General features: G+C 25.2%; 5 protein-coding genes across 5 annotated transcripts; 3 read left to right on the top strand and 2 right to left on the bottom strand.

The window, feature by feature from the left end:
- Window positions 1-1,465: 1,465 nt before the first annotated feature.
- MKS88_003066 (peroxisome assembly protein 22) lies at window positions 1,466-2,122 on the top strand (the record flags this gene model as incomplete). Its single annotated transcript, XM_067216126.1, has 1 exon — window positions 1,466-2,122. The coding sequence occupies one exon, from the start codon at window positions 1,466-1,468 to the stop codon at window positions 2,120-2,122; it is 657 nt and encodes a 218-aa protein (XP_067073637.1).
- A 1,316-nt stretch (window positions 2,123-3,438) lies between these two features.
- MKS88_003065 (membrane associated erythrocyte binding-like protein) lies at window positions 3,439-9,842 on the bottom strand (the record flags this gene model as incomplete). Its single annotated transcript, XM_067216125.1, has 5 exons — window positions 3,439-3,500; window positions 3,617-3,684; window positions 3,881-3,959; window positions 4,076-9,418; window positions 9,668-9,842. 5 exons carry the CDS (start codon window positions 9,840-9,842, stop codon window positions 3,439-3,441), a joined length of 5,727 nt encoding a protein of 1,908 aa, XP_067073636.1.
- A 1,341-nt stretch (window positions 9,843-11,183) lies between these two features.
- MKS88_003064 (ATP synthase subunit delta) lies at window positions 11,184-11,835 on the bottom strand (the record flags this gene model as incomplete). Its single annotated transcript, XM_067216124.1, has 3 exons — window positions 11,184-11,223; window positions 11,331-11,631; window positions 11,712-11,835. 3 exons carry the CDS (start codon window positions 11,833-11,835, stop codon window positions 11,184-11,186), a joined length of 465 nt encoding a protein of 154 aa, XP_067073635.1.
- Window positions 11,836-13,209: 1,374 nt separating this feature from the next.
- MKS88_003063 (uncharacterized protein) lies at window positions 13,210-15,432 on the top strand (the record flags this gene model as incomplete). The annotated part of the gene is made up of 5 exons (XM_067216123.1): window positions 13,210-14,487; window positions 14,722-14,811; window positions 14,953-15,028; window positions 15,167-15,252; window positions 15,361-15,432. 5 exons carry the CDS (start codon window positions 13,210-13,212, stop codon window positions 15,430-15,432), a joined length of 1,602 nt encoding a protein of 533 aa, XP_067073634.1.
- Window positions 15,433-16,135: 703 nt separating this feature from the next.
- MKS88_003062 (protein farnesyltransferase subunit beta) lies at window positions 16,136-19,120 on the top strand (the record flags this gene model as incomplete). The annotated part of the gene is made up of 1 exon (XM_067216122.1): window positions 16,136-19,120. One exon carries the CDS (start codon window positions 16,136-16,138, stop codon window positions 19,118-19,120), a length of 2,985 nt encoding a protein of 994 aa, XP_067073633.1.
- Between the last annotated feature and the right edge of the window lie 1,511 nt (window positions 19,121-20,631).

The raw sequence follows: 20,631 nt of genomic DNA, 5'->3' as shown, positions 1-20,631 counted from the left end.
TTTTTTTCAGTTTAGGTTTTACGTACATATATAAAATTCCCTTTTTACTCCAATGAGAACATTTTATTATTATTAACAAAGTGACATATGTATGCACATATATAAGCATGAACATAAATATTCTATGCACTTTAAAGTAAACACATATCATGTAACTCACATTTTGAACTTCTTTTAATTTTAATCTCAATTTTTTATTTTTGTATTATAATTTAAAGCTAATTATTGAACCTTACACAACATATTACTAATGTTGGTACGATAAAACACTTTATCTAAAATGATATTTTGCTTTACAGCTCAATCATTTTTATATATTTTATATAATTTTTTTATTTTGTATGTTACCCCTTTACCATTTTTGCTATTTTTAATGCTTACAAAAAATGAGCCGTATTAATTAAAATGTTATGAAGCGCAAAAAAAGGTAGTACTCTTTTTTTCAGTAAAAAATGTAAAATAAATGAATAAATAAATTAATAAAAATGTATTTTGTATACGATTTTTAAAATACTTTCATGTATATTTTCTATCGAAAATGTATATTTACTTGTGTATGGTATTAATATACCTTTAATAAAATTTAATGGAATTTTGCGAATAAATGTCACTATACATTAAATTATCCATATAACAGAAATAAATTGAAATTATTTTTAACTTTTTTTGAAGTTTCATTTTTTGTAAAAAGTGTAAAAAGAACACAAAATAAAACAAATAAAATTTTTAAATAAATTTCTAAGCGCTAAAATAACAACCCTAAAATGTGTATTTACTGCTTTTTACAATTTAACATTATATATATATACGTTATAAATATATGTGTATGTAATATATTATATATATTTGTTTACACTATTAATGAACGTCATTCAGGGAAAATGAATTTATAAACAATATATGTACATACGTTTATTATCATATGATAAAACAATAAAAAGAAAAATGAAAAAATTAAAGAAAATATGGATTATCAAAAAGAACGTAAATGATTCGTTCGAAAAAAATTAAAGAATTTTCTATGTTTTCATTTACGTATGTATTTACATATATGTACACGTACACGTATTGCTGATACTTGGAATATTTAGTTTAAAAAACATTATAATATAATTCATTCATTTTTTTATGATTTTATGTAATCCATGGATGTATATAAAAAAATATGTAAAAAAAAAAGAATTTTTAGGAGAATTTTTTATTTTACATAAAAGTAACCAACCATATACTCTTTGTTTTATTAAATATATATATATATCCATATATATGCGCACATTATTTTTTTATTTTTAAATATATATTTAAAAAAAAAAACATATATAAATATATATATATTTATATATTTAACAGTTTAGTAAAAATCTTCCAAATATTTATTTTTTTTTCCTTTTTAGTATCCAAAAACTTTACAATATTTATATATACCCAATCTGTATATGTTTTTTCTAGAGTAAAACCTATTAAAATGCCTAGAACGTGTAAAAATGGGCAAGATTGTAGAAAATATAAATCATATGAAAATGTTGAAGATAAAAACATTTCAATTTTTCAGCCAATACTATTAGTTGGTATGCTATTTATGCTTTATATTTTTTACTTTCGTATTTTTAAAAGAAGATATGATGTAAATAATGAAAATTATAGAAGCAAATTAAATAATAAAAATACAAGCAGTAAACCCATTATATCCTTGTGCTTAAATGACATAGTTTTAAAGATTATTGGTAACAATGTACACATAATTGAAAGTTCCATAGAACCATTTAATAAATTATGTTCAATTTCAGAGCTCTTTGTAATTGCACAAATTTCAAATGATGTCCAAGAAAAAAACACAGTTGATCTTCTTAAAAAATTGGGTTTGTTTGATAAAGGTTTAAAAGAACATCGTCTTATGTTTTGTACTACTTCAAATGGAAGAGCATCAATGATACGTCAATTATGTCCGCTTACTCATGTCGACAGTGATGAAACTGTAATAAAAACCTTAACAGGAAAAATTCCAAATCTTGTTCAAATATATGGAAATTTAAATACTAGTGATCATTCTAATTTTTTTACGTCTTTACAAGCTTTTACTCAAGTCATATGTGCAGTTGCAACTGTTGAAGGTATAAACTAACCTTAATTAATTGTGTATATTCCTGTTATAATTTATTTAGAAATATTTAAAAAAATATTTAAAGGAGATCACTTTTAATTATTAGTTCTATATATATGCCATGTATATGCGTCTTATTCTATTATATAAGAAGGCAATTTTTTCTTTTTTTTTTATAAAACTTCATAGGAATCCGCAAAAACTATGAGTATGTGTATGCATATATATATATCGTTTTTAACTTTTTTTTTTTTTTTTTTTTTTTTTTTAAGTTGTTATTTCCACTGTGAATTATATGTTTTTGTATTCTTAATTTTTCTTTCATTAAAAAAACTTGATAAAAGTAAATATAATAAAAAAGCAAAACAAGACGAATGGCTGCAAATAAGATCTTAGAACAAAGAAAAAATGTTAATTTATTGTTTTATTTCATATTTTATTTTATATTAAGTGTTATGTTATTTGTTTAATTTTCACTATACCTCTTTTTTTTTTTTTTTTTTTTTGTATTATTTGACACGATTTTTTTATTTTTAACTTTATTTTTGTGTAAAAATACAGTTTTTTTCACTTCTCTAATGGAATATTGCATTTAAATAAATATAATTTCATTGCATTTTATAAGAATTAAGAAATTAAAACTAATTAGATAGTATGAATAAAAAGAAAAAACTTTGGCATTTGAGTCTAAGTTAATATCGTAAAGTATATAGAACAAAACAAAATTATCCTTTATGTGTTAATTTACTTATTTCATAAAGAGGGTAAGTAATTTCTTATTCTGCAGAGGTTACCTCCATATATACTTAATATTGTTAATATTGCATTTTATTGAATATAAATGGTGGAAATTTGCAAAAGATTTATTAGAAATTGAAAACTTTTTTTTCTTATAATTACAGATTAATTTCTTTTCATTATTGATATATGTTCCTAATAATTAGTATTTTTATAAGTTATTTGATTTACCTATTTTTCACTCCAGAGACAATTTATTTTCAAATCTTTTCTATAAGCTATATTCAAGATCATGTTAATAACGAAGTTACATATATTTAATGCATTAAGAAAAAAAAAAAATTCAAATAAAATTTTTGTATTTAAAAATTAAATAAATACCAGTCGTTAATTTCGCAATTCATTTGAACAAAAATTTATTCTAAAAACAAATTAATATATTTTATTTTGAAATTAAGTATTGTGTAAGATTATAGAACTGGTACAATTTTCATAACTTCCTCAAATATCTATAAAAAGATGCATATATTTATGTATATATGTATATTATGGAAAATAAACTGTTTTAAAATGAACAAATACTACCATCAAAATGCGAGTTATTTGTCAGACACACATTCAGAATAATCCAAAGGATTTGATTCCTGTATTTGCTCCTTAGCTAAAAAAGGTGAAAAAATTAAAAAAAAATTAAAAAAAATTATTAAAATTATTTGATATGTTTTTGTATAATTTTTTAAATTAATAATATATTATTATATTTTGAAGGAATATTACATATCATTGCTAATGTGTAGACTTTATCATAGTTTCCTTCAAATTCATCAAAGGTAGCTTCTTCAAACCTGCATAAATACATAAGCATATATTTATACATATGCCTATGCATATACATATGTAAACATAAACACATATGTAACTACATATATATGTACTAGTGTTATTTATGCATTCAAGTAGTTTTTATCCATATAAATATTGTATTTTAAAAAATAGAGATAAATTATAAATTAGGAGCATATTCCTTTTATCCCTTTTAACCATTTTCCTAGTATTATTTTTGAACCAATGACAAACAGGAGCATCAATATTATTCCTGCTCCAGCAAAATAAGCCATGTCTATAAAAAAAAGTAACTTCATAAAAAATTTATAGTATGGTTAGCACAATAATTGAATTAAATCACATTTTTATTTTATTTTTATTTTTTTTCTTTTCATTGTCACTATTACATACTTGAAAAATCACCCTTTTTAAAACATTTGTATGATGGATCATCAAACTCTTTTTTTGTACAATCATAATATTTATTCGAATTATAATCAAAGAACTTTAAACAATAATCTGATATTGAACAACATAAATATTTTCTTTCTTCATTAGAACAAGTTCCTGATGATATACTGTCCTTCATAAAATCACAATACTTCGAAGAAACTACGTTACTACACGTATTATTTTTTGATGAATTTATTATTTCCTCCCTTGTTTTGATAACGTCTCTAAATTTATATTCATCTACACTTGATTTCTCATAATTATTGTTATTATTACTTGGTAGATAACTTTTATTTGTAGTTTCTATACCAAAACCATTATCCTCTATTTCTGTTCTTATTTTATCTTCCTTTACTCCTTCCTCAAAATGTTCTTTATTGTAGATCTCCGAATTCGAATTATTTTGAGAATTCTCTTCATAATTAGACCTATTAATGCTATTGAAATTATGTTTTTTAAAATCTTTTGATTCACTAGAACTGGTACTAGATGAATCCACATCACCTTTTATTTGAGAATCTAAATTTTTTTTATCATCCTTTAAAATTAAATTTTCATTTTGTCCTAGCGCGTTCCTTATAATCCCATCATCAAACATAATTTTTTTCTTTATATCATCATTTCTTTCAATTTCTCCTTTTTTAAGTTCAATAATTTTTCTTGCCTCTTCATCCTTTCTCTCTTCTTCTTTTTTCTTTGCCTCTGCAGCTTTTCTCTCTTCTTCTTTTTTCTTTGCCTCTGCAGCTTTTCTCTCTTCTTCTTTTTTTCTTGCCTCAGCAGCCTTTCTCTCTTCTTCTTTTTTCTTTGCCTCTGCAGCTTTTCTCTCTTCTTCTTTTTTTCTTGCCTCAGCAGCCTTTCTCTCTTCTTCTTTTTTCTTTGCCTCTGCAGCTTTTCTCTCTTCTTTTTTCTTTGCCTCTGTAGCCTCTCTCTCCTCTTCTTTTTTCTTTGCCTCTGCAGCCTTTCTTGCTTCTTCTTTTTTCTTTAACTCCGCTGCCTTTCTCTCTTCTTCTTTTTTTCTTGCCTCAGCAGCCTTTCTCTCTTCTTCTTTTTTCTTTGCCTCAGAAGCCTTTCTTGCTTCTTCTTTTTTCTTTGCCTCAGCAGCCTTTCTTGCTTCTTCTTTTTTTTTTACCTCTGCAGCCTTTCTCTCCTCTTCTTTTTTCTTTGCCTCTGCAGCCTTTCTTGCTTCTTCTTTTTTCTTTAACTCTGCAGCCTTTCTCTCCTCTTCTTTTTTCTTTGCCTCTGCAGCTTTTCTATCCTCTTCTTTTTTCTTTGCCTCAGCAGCCTTTCTTGCCTCTTCTTTTTTTAACTCTGCAGCCTTTCTCTCCTCTTCTTTTTTCTTTGCCTCTGCAGCTTTTCTATCCTCTTCTTTTTTCTTTGCCTCAGCAGCCTTTCTTGCCTCTTCTTTTTTCTTTAACTCTGCAGCCTTTCTCTCCTCTTCTTTTTTCTTTGCCTCTGCAGCTTTTCTATCCTCTTCTTTTTTCTTTGCCTCAGCAGCCTTTCTTGCCTCTTCTTTTTTCTTTAACTCTGCAGCCTTTCTCTCCTCTTCTTTTTTCTTTGCCTCTGCAGCTTTTCTATCCTCTTCTTTTTTCTTTGCCTCAGCAGCCTTTCTTGCCTCTTCTTTTTTCTTTAACTCTGCAGCCTTTCTCTCCTCTTCTTTTTTCTTTGCCTCTGAAGCCTTTCTTGCTTCTTCTTTTTTCTTTGCCTCTGCAGCTTTTCTATCCTCTTCTTTTTTCTTTGCCTCAGCAGCCTTTCTTGCCTCTTCTTTTTTCTTTAACTCTGCAGCCTTTCTCTCCTCTTCTTTTTTCTTTGCCTCTGAAGCCTTTCTTGCTTCTTCTTTTTTCTTTGCCTCTGCAGCTTTTCTCTGTTCTTCTTTTTTTCTTGCCTCAGCAGCCTTTCTTGCTTCTTCTTTTTTCTTTACCTCAGCAGCCTTTCTCTCCTCTTCTTTTTTCTTTGCCTCTGCAGCCTTTCTTGATTCTTCTTTTTTCTTTGCCTCTGCAGCCTTTCTCTCTTCTTCTTTTTTCTTTACCTCAGCAGCCTTTCTCTCCTCTTCTTTTTTCTTTGCCTCTGCAGCCTTTCTTGATTCTTCTTTTTTCTTTGCCTCTGCAGCCTTTCTCTCTTCTTCTTTTTTTCTTTCATCTTCAGCCTTTCTTGCTTCTTCTTTTTTCCTTACTTCATCAGCTTTTCGCTCTTCTTTTATTTTCTTTGCATCCTGTACTTTTTTTATCTCTTCATTAATCATGGCTTCTTCTTCCTTTCTTTTTTCTTCATTCGCTCTTAATTTTTTTTCTCCCTGAAATTGTGTTTCATAGTTGCTAGATTTAGCATTAAAGGAATTACTGCCATCATCTGCTTGTTTAACTTCATTTAAATTATTTTCTTGATTAATTAATTCTTCTGATTCATGCTTTATAATTAATTCATCAACATTTACTATGTTAAAATTTTGATCAAAATCAATGGTGTTCGCTGTTAGTGCAGTAAATGAAAAATGGTGCTCTCTATGAATAACGCAAGTTGGCTTTACAGGTATGTGATAACATGTGCCACTAGTATACCTATAATTATCTGTATTAATGGGTATATTTGAAACCCAAATTCCCCAAAAATCTTTCTTCCTGTTACTATATTCATTTTTTGGAGAACTGATAAATAAGTATTCTAAGCATGAGGGAAAGGCTTTAATATTAACCTTATAATATTCTTTCATAAGACTTTCACATTTTCCTGTTTTTTCATCATAGATTCCAAAAATTTTTGATTTTAAGGGGAACCTTGGGGGACATTTTTCTTCATAGTCAGGTCTAACGAACGATGAAACATACGTCCAATCTTTGGAATGGATTGTCTTTCTAAGTTTTTGGCAATTGGGCCTACTTAAATCCTCTTTATCTTTTCTACAGTTTTCAGTTCTTTCTTGTTCATGAGTACCTAATATAACACATTCGTTTGTAGTATGATTATAATAAGCAGGTAAATTACGAAAACATTTATTTTTGTATGTGTCTTCAATACAAGGACCTACACAATAAGAATATAGAGAGCAGTCAAACAAATTCCTAATTAATGATGGATTTTTCATTGGAAGCGATATATTATCTTCATAAAATTTATGCTTCTGTCTAAGTCTTGGAATATTAGACACTAATCGTCCACCTAAACCATAAAGGCCATAATATGTATATAAGTTCCTATCCATATCATAGTCCTTCATAATTATAGTTGATGAAAGCGTTTTGGACTTGCACATATTATAATTATAATCTGTCTTTTTTTCATAGAACCTTCCATCTAAATGATTCAATGGACATGATGTAGAAAAACCATGGTGCATAGCTATCCCACTTTTATTGTATGGAAGTTCAACATTAGACCTAGCTTTTCTATTAAGATATCCTGTATGAATTTCATTTAAAAAGTTCAAATTGAAATTGATATCTTCTTCTTCATTTACAAGTGTTTGAACAATAATAGCTTTACCATAGTTAGGGCAACTTCCATGTGCTCTACCTGGAACAACATGATTTGGACAGATATCCGCAAAATCATTAATTAATAATGATTCCGAAGTACCAGCAGTATCATCTGATATTATGTCATATTTGAAATCACCTTTTCCATATTTTCCATCCTTTTTCCAATCTATATATACATGATTTTTTAATATATCAAACCTTTCCATAAATTTGGCTTGAGGATTTTTCATTAATAATACGTTCGTGTGTGATTTATACAGAAAATTTGTTTTGTCACTATCCCTAAGGTTATGTGCATATTTATATTCAGATTTCACTCCACTGTGAGCACGTTTATTGAACAACAAATTGCTCTGCGTTTCAGTCGGCTCACGCACTTTGTGTAATGGTTTATACATGTTATCAGAAAAAATGTTAAATTTATTTTGATATAGCGGTGTATACATTTTTTGAAGATATGATATTGTATTACCATTATTTATATATATTCCTGAGGTACCATTTATATTTTCTTGTACATCTTTACGGGGTTGATGATTTGTAGTTCGTTTTAGTTCCATACTTATATTTTTTTCTGTTTCCCTTTCTTTTTTATTATCCCTTTCACTTATACTTGTTCCTTTTTCAATATTATCTGTTACAGTTTCTCTAGATAGGATAATGCCTTCTTCATTCTTTTGTGAACGTTTTACATCTGGGTAATTTATAATTTGACTGTGATCAAAAGAGTTTGCTGTTAAGTTAGTAAAAGAATAATTATTTTTTCTCTTTATAACACATGTTGGCCTTTCCTTTAAAATAAAGCATAATCCAAAATCGTCCATTGAAGTTACCGTTTTTGCTCCATCTTCCAATCTCCAAACACCCCATAAAAATTTAGTTTTACGCGTATTATCATTACCTTCAGAATAGTGGAATAGTTCCTCAATACAACCTTTAAAAGTAATCCTATTATTATCATGATATTTTGTAGAAGATTCACATTCCCCAGTACTGTCTTTAAAATAACCGAATTCTGTATCATTTAAGGGATATCTTGGAGGACACTTTGTGTGATAATCTGGCCGCAAAAAGGAGGATGCATAGGTCCACTCTTTTCCTTCTTCCTTTTTTATTGGCAAAAAACATTTCTCATAACCATCTGAATTATTACTTATACAATTTCTCTTCCTATATTCTTCATGGGTTCCTAATATAACGCATTCTTTTGTTTTATGATTAAAAACAACAGGTAAATTAAGAAAGCATTTGTTATCAAAATCTTTGTCCAGACACGGACCAATACAATGTGAATAAATAGAACAATCAGATAAATTCTTAATTAAGTTTGGATATCTCATCCTTTTAGTTACATAATTTTCTTCTGGGTCGTAATTATGAAAAGGATATTCTGTATTAGAACCAAATCGTCCCCCTAAACCATGAGAACTAAAATATACATAATTATTTCTTAAAGTTCGTTTTTTAACTCTCGTAGAGATATACTTATTATCGTAAAACTTGCTAAAACACATGTTATATTCATTTTCCTTTCTTATAATTAAACTATGACTTCTATCATAAGGGCAACTCTTAAAGAGTCCTTGATACATTGCCATTCCACTTTTCTCAACTGGAATTTCCACTGCGATCTTAAATTTTTTGTTCAAAAAACCAAAACTGATCTCATTTAAAAAATCTTCGTTATATTCATCTGTTTGTAAATCCATTACAAAGGTTTTTCCATAATCAGGGCAACTACCTTTAGATATTCCTGACTTTTCGTGATTTGGACAAGTTCCCAAATTTTCTGGTGTACTAAGGTTAGAAGTTCCATTATATTCATCATCTAAAAAGTACAGAAAAAAAATTTAAATAAAATAAAACAATTTTTTATTGCCTTTTTCTAAACATACAACCCAAGTGATCTATAAAAAAAATACTGCAGTATTTAAATAATAGAACATGTGTATACTCTTTTACCAAACATTACTTCAGCAAATATTTTCGTACGTAAAAAGATTAATATATACGAAGATGTTATTAATATGGAAGTTATAATCTCTTTTTTATATATTTTTTCTTTTTTTTTCCTTACCTATTTCATATTTTAAATCTCCATCTCCTAAGGAACCCGAACTAGTCCACCTTATATTTACGTGATTCTTAACTATATCAAACCTATCCATGAAATCATTTTGTGGATTATTTATAGCCCCTGCAATGTGTATGCACAGGTATACTAGAAGCGCTATAATTTGAAACACCCTCATTTTTGATATTATTTAATAATTATTTATATACATATATAAATATATAATAAAATTTATATAAACTCAAGAATCATAATACTTTTAGATTTGAGAACTAAAGGATTATATTAACCTATAATGTTCAATTCTCAAATAATAAAAAACAATAAGTAAAAGAAAATTGCGCAGAATACTTTAATAACTTCTTTCTCTTTTCTAAAAATAATTCATATAAAAAACTACAAAATTAGAGAGACACCCATATCCATATATTCATCAGACGGATTTGGTTGCTCCCTAATTATGTATAAGAAAAAATAAAATTTTGTTTGAAAATAATTTATGAGGAACTTGACAAAAATGGCGACTCTATACAATATAAAAATTTGGATATTTTAGAAATTTCATTTACCCATATATAAGTAAATGCATATATATATATATATATTAACATAAAAAAAAATTATAACAGATAATTCTGTATAACATATAAACATATGCTACCATACATTAAAAAATTTATGCGCATTTACAAGCGAATAGTACATATATATATAAATAGTTAGTATATAAGACAACATCAAAAAAAAAAAAAAAAAAAAGGAAATCCTTAAATTTCTAATTACTATATAAATAGTAAGAAAATATTTTAAGGAAGGTAAAACTACAAATTAAAAAATTAATTATTTCAATTATTTGTAATTAATTCTTATTGATCACTCAAATATTAAAAAAAAAAAAAAAAAAAAGGAGCATTTTACACACTTTAATATAAACCTTTAAGCTAACTATTACAAATGATTCTATTAAAAAGCTTTCTTTATTTTTAGATCCTTTTTCTTTTTAAAAAAATCATAATTGAGCTCATAATAAAAACAACTAGTTTCACATAATAGCACATGCACAATTTTATTTTTTTCTTCTCAACTTGTTCTCACTCATAACTTGTTTTTTGGTTCAAATATTCTGCTTATTTGTAACAAATGGTTCACAAATTATATACATTATTTATCAAAAAAAACTGAACTTGATTAAAAGACAAAGAAAAAAAGGCAACAAAAAATATAATGCTTTATTCTAAAGTTTCCTTTTTGAAGTTGTGTTACTTTTATGCGAAAAGTAATAAGAACAAGACAAATTATAAACATATATATATGTACATAAGATGTATGTAATTACGTTTTTCCCTTCATATACTTTCATTTTAAAAATAAAATTTGCTAAAATTTATATATACAAAGGTTTTAATGCAAATTTTATAAAAAAATTATAATAATAAATGAGCATGCTAAGCTCTTTTATGCTCTTTTGGAAATGAAAATGTACGTTTATTATATATACATGTGGTTCCTTTTTTTATGTTCATGAGGCAATTCGAAGTATTGAAGAACACAACTCCTTCCTATAAAAAGAAAAAAAAAAAATTAAATATTTTACATATAAATAAGCACAATATATACATATAATTGCCCAAAGGCACACACACACAAATATATATATATATATAACCCTAGCATGGTTTTTATTTGTCTCCATTTATCATCCGTCGCGTCATTTATTGCACACATCTGCTGTAACACCTTGACTGTTTTGTTTTTGTCTAAATATTCTAATGGTACTATTTCAACACCCACAATTTCAGCATTAAAGCCGTTGTTACTGTCATTACTTTTTTTATAAATAAATATTCCATCTGATATAAAAAACTGTTTTTTCTCTTTCTCATCAAACTCAACAGTTATTATTCCATTTCTTAATAAAGTAACTAATGGACTGTGATTATTTGTTATAGTGAAATATCCTTCAATTCCTACAGAAAAAAAAAATTTACAAAACATTAATTAGCTATTAATGCTTCTATTTTAAAATTTCTACTTTTTATCAACAAACCTGGAAATGAAGCCCTTTTAATTACTTGATTTCTAAATATTGATTCGCTGGACGAAGATATAGTTAAATATAAGTTGCTATTTTTTGCTGTACTAAAGAAAATTCTTCTTGCCTTGTTCAACATTTTTCTTTATTTTAATGTTTTCTTAGATGCACTTATGCCTCTTTTATCTTGATCTTACTTTATCTTATATTTTATTATTTTATTTTTTGTTTCTGCAATTTTCTCTTTTTTAATTTCTTTTTTACTTCTTTTTTGCTTCTCTTTTTTTTTTGCTTTTCTTTATACTTTTAAGTTCTTTTTTAATTGCATTTTGCGTAAAAAATTATTGTCACACAGCATGCTCGATATTCAATAAATTAAAAATCTATCCATAAAATATAAATTGAGAACTTATATTTTTTCTTTTGTGAAAATATGTTTGACCAAACAAAATTTGTAATATGCTTTTATGATATATAAAATCGAAGAAATGTTCAAAGCTATTCTTAGATTGTGTTATTTTTATTTTATTTCTTAAATTTTCGTACTTTTACATATATACATTTTATAATAAAAAAAAATTCTTGCTTTCTTTTTTCGTAGTACTACTGTTATTCACTTTGCCTGCGTTTTCAATTTCTCAAAAATTTCCGACTTCATAAAAAAAATTAAAGCTTGAAGATCAACATGAACAAACTTAAATATTTTAAATTATACTATTATTAAGGTATTTTATGAATCTGAATATCAAAAGTCCTTATATATATTTTTTTTAAAAAAGGCCTATTTATGCACACAAATAAACATATGAAAAGTAAAAATATAAATACACATATTTATTATGTATACGCTTAAAAAAGTAAAATTTGTTCTTTTATATTAATGCAAACGCCTGCTCTCATTTTTACATACTTAAATTAAAACAAAATATAATACTATAATGTTTACGTGAATAGTGGATATAATAATTAAGTATGCAAAAATGTGATTTCAATAATTAAATAATCATTAAAAAAAAGGTTAAGAAAAGTGCGCCCTAAAAAGATTTCACTTAAATAAGATGTCCCTTCAAAATATATACCTATTTACACCATTTTCAGATGTAATTACAAATTATTAAATGAAGGTTATGTAAACTCAACTTTTAAAAATTTGTTTATGTTTATATATTTACCATAATTGATATATATATATATTTTTTTTTTTTTTATGTCACTGCATTATACTCTCTTCACCTTTGAATTTTATCAAATTTCATGAAGTTTCTTGTGATCCGTATTATATTTTATTCCTATATTTTTTTATAATTACAATAATAGCAATTCAAAAAGCTTAATACCTTTGAGTATACTTTTTATATGCACCTCTTCAAAGCACTGAAGAGGAACTTTTTTTAATAGAATCATATTAAAATCTCCACACACCTATGTATAATATATAACTAGGAATATATGGCGAATTAGCATTAAAATAAAAAAAGTAAAGAATAAGCAGAAACAAAAATATTTTACAATAATGAAAGATAACAAAAAGAAAAAAAATAATAAAAATAGACAAACTAAATGTGATAAAACAATCAACATTTGTAATGAAAATGATGATGAAAGTACCAACAAAGCCAAAAAAGAAAATAGATCAAATGTAAATAATATTGGGAAAAACCAGAATAACGAGAAAAACATAAACCAAAAGAATTATTTAGAAAACTGTAGTATCCGAAGTGTAGGTACTTATGAAGATGAAAACGATAAGAGAAATGTATATTATATATTTGAAGAATTAATTCTGAATAAACATGTTAACAGTAGTATATACTATTATACATGGTTTTATTATTTTGAAAATATGATATTAAAACTGGATAGTTTTCTGAACTTAATATTGAATTATTCCTATTATCTGCTCAATAATTCTAGTACTAATATTAAAGGCAGTAAAAATAATAAACGTACTATATTGTTAACTCAGTCATCTCCTATATCCAAGCTAATAAATAGCAGCAACAACAAAAACAAATTCAAACTAGGTTTTAATAATAATTCATTTAAAAGTATCGAACAAATAATTATTCATAAAAAGGAAATTACGGCAAATAATAAAATAGATGAAAAGGAGATGAATATTATTAATTATTTAAAAAAGAAAAATATTAAAAGTATGATTTATATTAATGATATTTTTGAACCACAACGTTTATCTATGATGTTTTTGATTTATTCAACAGATGAAAAACAATGTGATGTATTTTTCAGTGAGGAACAACGTATTACAGAACAGCTAACTAATAGTACTCCTAAAAAATTAGACTATAATGAATGTGGTATACTAAATAGATATGATATTATCCTTATAAGGCATTCCCTCGAAATTATTTATTTATATAAAAACAAAAATATAAATACAATTTGTGATAATCACACATGTAATAGCACTGATCTGATAAGTAGTACAAAACCTATTTTAAAAAAAAATAATCCTAATAATGGTAAGTCTAATAAAGTGGAAGTAGATAGTACTTTTCAAGAGAATGGTACAATAGAAAAAACCAAATATCATAGTATGGTTACTTGGAGGCCCTATTTGAATAATTCTTATTTATTAAAATATAATATCGTGCTAGATGCATTAAGTGTATGTTCAGGAATGGACGGATATATTGATGATAAAAATTTTAATTTCGATGTTTTGATAAATGATGAATATTCTTATTTAATTCAATATAAAACAAAGCTATCAATTTGCAGATTAGTATATGCCGTTACATCTTTATTGAAAAAAAAAATGAAGCCAATTGTACTTTCATAAAAATAAAAAATAAGAAAATATCTGTCATTTCCCATATGTATATATGCATACATATAAATATATATATTTATATGTAAATTTATTCAACTAAAAAACAAAACTTATTTATTTTTATGCCCTATCAATGTAATCGAAGTGCTAATCTGTAATCATAATGGCATATATATACATATTTAAAGGCATATAAAAATATGTACATTTTTAATCCTTTTGTTAACTCAGATATATATTCCATACTGGTGGTACCACGATATACAATTCTGTAAAAACAACATCGTTGAGTCGACAGAATTCCATTTATACATTTTCAATGTAACACATACATTATATATGTGTATGAATATATATACAGATACATAATTAATACATCGCATTTCCATTATTTTATAATATTTAATCATCTTAACGTATCTATATCCTTAGGATTTTGGTCGATTTTTCTCCTTTATTTAGGAATTAAAAAAAGACATGTTGCTAAAAATAGGTTATAAAAAAGTAGACCCATTAATGTTAAGCATGGATGAAAAAGGTAAAAATATATAATAAATAAAAAAAAAAAATAAACTTTTGTTTTTGGTTTTTTCTTTTACATGATATTCGTCTTTTTTAATTGCAAAAAACTATATTTTATATCTATAATTATTAATTTTTTCCTTTTTTTCATTAGATATTGATATCTTCATCGATCAAGCTATACAGAATGATGCCACACTATGTACAAACAATAGCGACATAATTAAATATTACCTCAATGTAAACAATAAAAAAAAAAAAAAGTTAACTACTTTTTTTATATCATACTATACTTATACAGATTATCCTATCTTTTTTTTTTAATTTATAAATTTATATATAACACAGATTAATGAAAGGGCCAAGGTTTCCAAATTCATTTCAAAAGGAACATTTTTTGTGCTTACTAATCATCTTTAAAGCATACGACTTAAAAAGAAATTTTTTTTTTTTTAAATCTAAAAATTATTTTGAATTGATGTTTTTTTCTTTATTGTTTTGTTCTATATTACACACAGTTAAAAAAAAAAAAAATTATTCTGGCTTACACCAGAACATACTTTAAAAATTACGTATATATAAATTGATTTTTTAAAATTCGTTAGAATTTTTTTATGCAAACATTATTTTATATATATATATTTATTCCTCCTTTTTAATATAATCATTGTTTTCGCTTTAATTATTTAAATTTAAATTAATACTCTAATATTAACCTTCCTTCCTACTAGCAATTATTAATACACTCCATTTTTCTATATATTTTTATTATTATACCTTTGTATATAATTTATACATGCATTATTTGTTCATTTATTTAAACATTTTTCCATAAAGGTTTATTTTTATTCCTTTTCTTACTCTACATTTACTTAGAAAAAATAAAAAAATAATAATGATGTTAACTAAATAAAAAAAAAATGTACAAGGTACCATTACAAGCGTGTTCATTTCTGATATGCATACGAAGTCGTGCACAAATTTTATTTTATTTTTATTCTTATATTTGTTAAGTTGTTCTCAACATTAAAAACATGAATGATACTTCCTATTCTTTTTAAAATAGTTCCAATTAAGAAAAAAATAAAAAAAAGCTAGAATAAAAACAACAATAAAAACGAAAATGGATAAGTATAACACCTATATGTTAAGATATAATAAAAAAAAAATATGTGTAGAATTACTGTTTGAGTTAATTAAATATGAAAAAAGTAAAAATATTTCTAAGGTGGACTTTGAAAATGATGAGTTTTATAATTATCTAGAGAGCATTATTAAGTTGTTATTTAACTATGTATTTAACATAAATAAAGAAAATGATATTTATGACACAGAAAATAAATGTAGAACCAACTTCTATTCGAGCTCCTCTGAGAGCTTAAGTGATATACTTATAAATTCAAGTGAAGAGGATAATGGACCATCTGAATTTTTCTCTTTTCCTAAAATTAATACGAAAGAAGAAAAAGTAATATTCCTTCATGATAATTATGAAAATAACAATGAATTCGAATGTTTCCAAAAAAATACAGGAGATAATAATAAAGATCTAAAAGAAAACAATTTAAATACAAATATTTATGAAAATAATGATGCAAATGCTAATGTGAACTATTTCAGCAAGATACACGACCAAAAAGACAATGAAAATGAAAGAAAGCTTGAAAAAAAAACACAAGAAGAATTATTTTACAGAAAAAATGATAATTATATGTCTTACTTTTTTTTCTTCAACTTTCATTTAAATTGTAACAAAAATACTCAAACTATAAAAGAAAAAAAAAAAGTTGAAAAACAAATATTGAGCATTTACTACAAATCCTTTTCTTCAACAATCATTGATATTCTTTTAAATAACTCGAAAGTTGGCATTTCAGATATTATTTTATTCTTTATTTTTGATAACGTTGGTAACCTTGATGATATTAGCGTCTTTTTTTCAGAAGGATTTTATACTTTTGAAAGGATATATGCATATATTCATAATCATGTTTCTTGTAATCATAACATATCCTTAAATAAAGGTGAAAATGAATTCATTTTTACTCGTCCTTTTTTAAATTTTGAAAAATTTCATCAAAATGAATATGAAAACGAGAACCCAAAAGTTTACTGTAAGGATTATGAGGGGGCATCAAAAAAGGTTAAACACCACATAAAGGATCAACAGGCTGAAGCTCAAAAGGATATGGCCCCATTCAATAACGAAATGCATGGTATAATTAAGGAGTCGGGAACATATTATGATACATTAAAAGGAAAAAACGAAAAGAACGGTATCAATGATGATGAAAAGAAGAGAATCAATAAAAAATTCACAACCAGTTCAAAATATGAAAATGAAGAGGACAATATTTCCATATATGTGAACGAAATATTAAAAGAAAAAATCATAGATTCATACTTTTCGTTAGGAGATATGGAAAATAATGACATTTCTAAACTGAATAGTGCTCAGATTATAGACGATATACTAATCATAGAAAATTTTAAATTTCTCTTAAATAAATCATCAATTTTGCTTAATAAATTTATCAGTATATTAAATATAGAATTAGAAAAGCAAAAGCACTTCAAATTTTGTCTTGATATATTTTTTTTAAAAAACTTAAAGTTAAATTTTTTAGAAGCATCCAAACCTTGGATTTTTTATTGGTGTATTCATGCCATTTATATCCTATACAACGACTTGGAAATTGAGCAAAAATTAAGTAAAGGCACATTTAGTTACATAAAGAAATGTGTGTTCCTTTATTTAAATAAAATAAAAAATGAAAAAGACGCTTTTGGTGGTGGCTTAAATCAGTATACTCATATAGCAACAACATATGCTACTGTGTGTGTGTTCATATATTTACATGATGAAGAAAATAATTTTTTAAGTTTTCTAGATAAAAAAAAATTACATACCTATATACTTAAATTGAAATGTAAAGATGGCTCATTTAGAGTACACAAAAACGGTGAGATAGATATGCGAGGAACATATTGTGCTATATCCATATGTTCCATGTGTCACATACTAACTAATGAAGTAAAAAAAAATGTTGAAAAATATATCATGTCATGCCAGAATTATGAAGGAGGATTTACTAGTGAAAAGTTTCAAGAAAGCCATGGAGGTTATACTTATTGTGCATTAGCTACTTTATGCATACTTGGAAAAATTAAAAAAATAAATTTAAATAATTTAATGATTTGGTTAATTAACAAACAAGGAAACCTAGAAGGTGCATTTATGGGAAGAACAAACAAGTTAGTTGATGCTTGTTACTCATTTTGGATAGGATCCATTTTTTTTTTAATTAATGAGATTTATATATTAAAGAATTTCTTTCAAAAATATAAAAAGGAAAAAAGTCTTATTCATGAAAAATTTAAAATTGTTCGCAAAACTGGTTGCACCCATTTGAATGAGTTAAAAACTTTTGGAGTAACAGATTTACAGAAAAAGGATTCAAACAGTGAGAAAAACGAACAAACCGTACTATATTCAACAAAACAAAACAAAACATGTAACACCACTTCTTATAATACAAGTACATATAATAATAACAATGGTAACAGTAATAGTAATAATAATGACAACTACTGTAATAAAAATGAATCACTTACTTTTTTAACTGAAAAGAAGCTTATAGAACTGGAGATTATGGGTAAGAATAAAAATTTCTCATTTATTACTTCAAGCATTCTCAACGAACAGTTCCATTTTAAAAATTATAAAAATAAATTTATGGAAAATAAAGTTCTGTTTAATGTGAATTATCTAAAGCTTTATCTGCTTTTATGTTCTCAAGGTAATAATGGTGGAATGAAAGATAAACCAAACGAAAAGGTTGATTATTATCACACGTGTTATGCTTTAAGTGGCTTATCCCTAATAGAGAACTACATATTATCAAATATGCACTATAGTGAAGACACATACAATAATAAGGACAACATAAACAAATTAAACAAAATACATATTTTATACAATATAACTGTTTCAAAGGTTTTAAAAAGTTATATCTATTTTTCCCCCAATTTCCCACTAAGTGAAAACAAGATTAATCACAAAGTTGGGAAGGGTGCTTACTTGTACTTGAAAAGGCTAATTTATTAATATCACGCCTGCATATACATGCACACATATGTACGGGGATATATGGGTACTTTATATACATATAGATAGATACCATAAATAAAAAAAAATTGAAAGTTATCGATAATTCAGTTTCCCTTTCCATTGGAAATTTTTTTTTTTTCTTTTCTTTTAATATTTAAATCGTTATACATTTGTTTAATATGATTTTCAAGCGGCTTACCAACAAATAAACTTTTAGTAATTTGTCATTAAAGTTAAAATTTTTTGTATTATATTTAATAAAAAAAACAGAATAGTAAAAACAGTTTTGCATACATATATATTCTAGTAAATATATCCTTTAATTCGTTTTTTTTTTAAGTTAAAATTTATTAAAGTCATTTCATTATTTTGAAGAACCAATAAAAATTTTAACTATAAAATTATTTAAAATATATTTAGAAATTTAAAAAAAATGATCTTTAAAAATAAAAAAGAAAATTTATAATAACAAAAGAGTAATTTATTTCATATAAAGGTTTAATAACTGAAAACTCTATTTTTCATTTTAAAATTTTCCGTTTATATCAGGTGGTCATAAACGTAAATAGTTTCACCTTTTTATTTATTTTTCCTTTAATGAATTTTTTTTTTTTTCATTATTCTTATAGCCTCTTGTTTTAACTCAAATATTTGTATTCACATATATATATCTATTTATATGTATGTATGTAATATATTATGAATATTTTCTTTTAAAGGAAAAGTTTTAAATATGAATTTTCCTTGAAAATATTAAGTTTTTAGAAGGGATAAAATTTTTTTTTTCAGTAATAATAGTACCAATAAACAGAGTAATACACTTTTATTTATTTTAAAAACTAATTTTTTACCATGAAAAAAGAAACGAAACGTGAGTTTTTATCCAAGTGTTTTAATGTGTTTAAAAATAATTTAATACCAAATTTTCGTGTAGCAAGGTATATATAAATTTTTATATTTTTTTTTATTTTTCATTTACCTTGATGTGTTAAAACATAAAACTGTTTTCGACAACGTACTTTTTACAATTTATGGATATACACAAATTTATGTATATATATAAATAAATGTTTACGTAGTGTTAATGGTTCCATTTGTCCATGAATTATTTTCCGTCTACTTAATACTTAAACAGTGAATTGATATTCAACCATCTCCCATATTTGTACATATTTACATCGTTTATATGTCTACAATATGATATAATGAAATATATTATTTTTTTCCTTTTTCCTTTTAGATGCGATGCACCAAAAATGTGGAGAGTTGCAATGGGAGGCGTCGATCCAGCTACGCCTCAAGCAGAGTCTTTTATTAATTTCCACAACCATACAGTAACATATATGGTTTTTATTATGTTTACAGTCCTTTTATCATTAAAGAGATAAATATTCACGAAAAAAAAAAAGGAAATACGAAGAAGAAAAATAATTAATGAGCTAAAAGAAAAAGAAATAACCTCAAGAAATTAAAAAAATTACTCTTTTTTTCGATTAATACTAAAATTG

The sequence above is a fragment of the Plasmodium brasilianum genome, chromosome 9 (genome assembly GCF_023973825.1).
Source record: "Plasmodium brasilianum strain Bolivian I chromosome 9, whole genome shotgun sequence".
In the NCBI taxonomy this organism is placed as follows: domain Eukaryota; phylum Apicomplexa; class Aconoidasida; order Haemosporida; family Plasmodiidae; genus Plasmodium; species Plasmodium brasilianum.
Note: the sequence above shows the minus strand (reverse complement) of the source record. Positions and strands in the feature narration are given on the sequence as shown.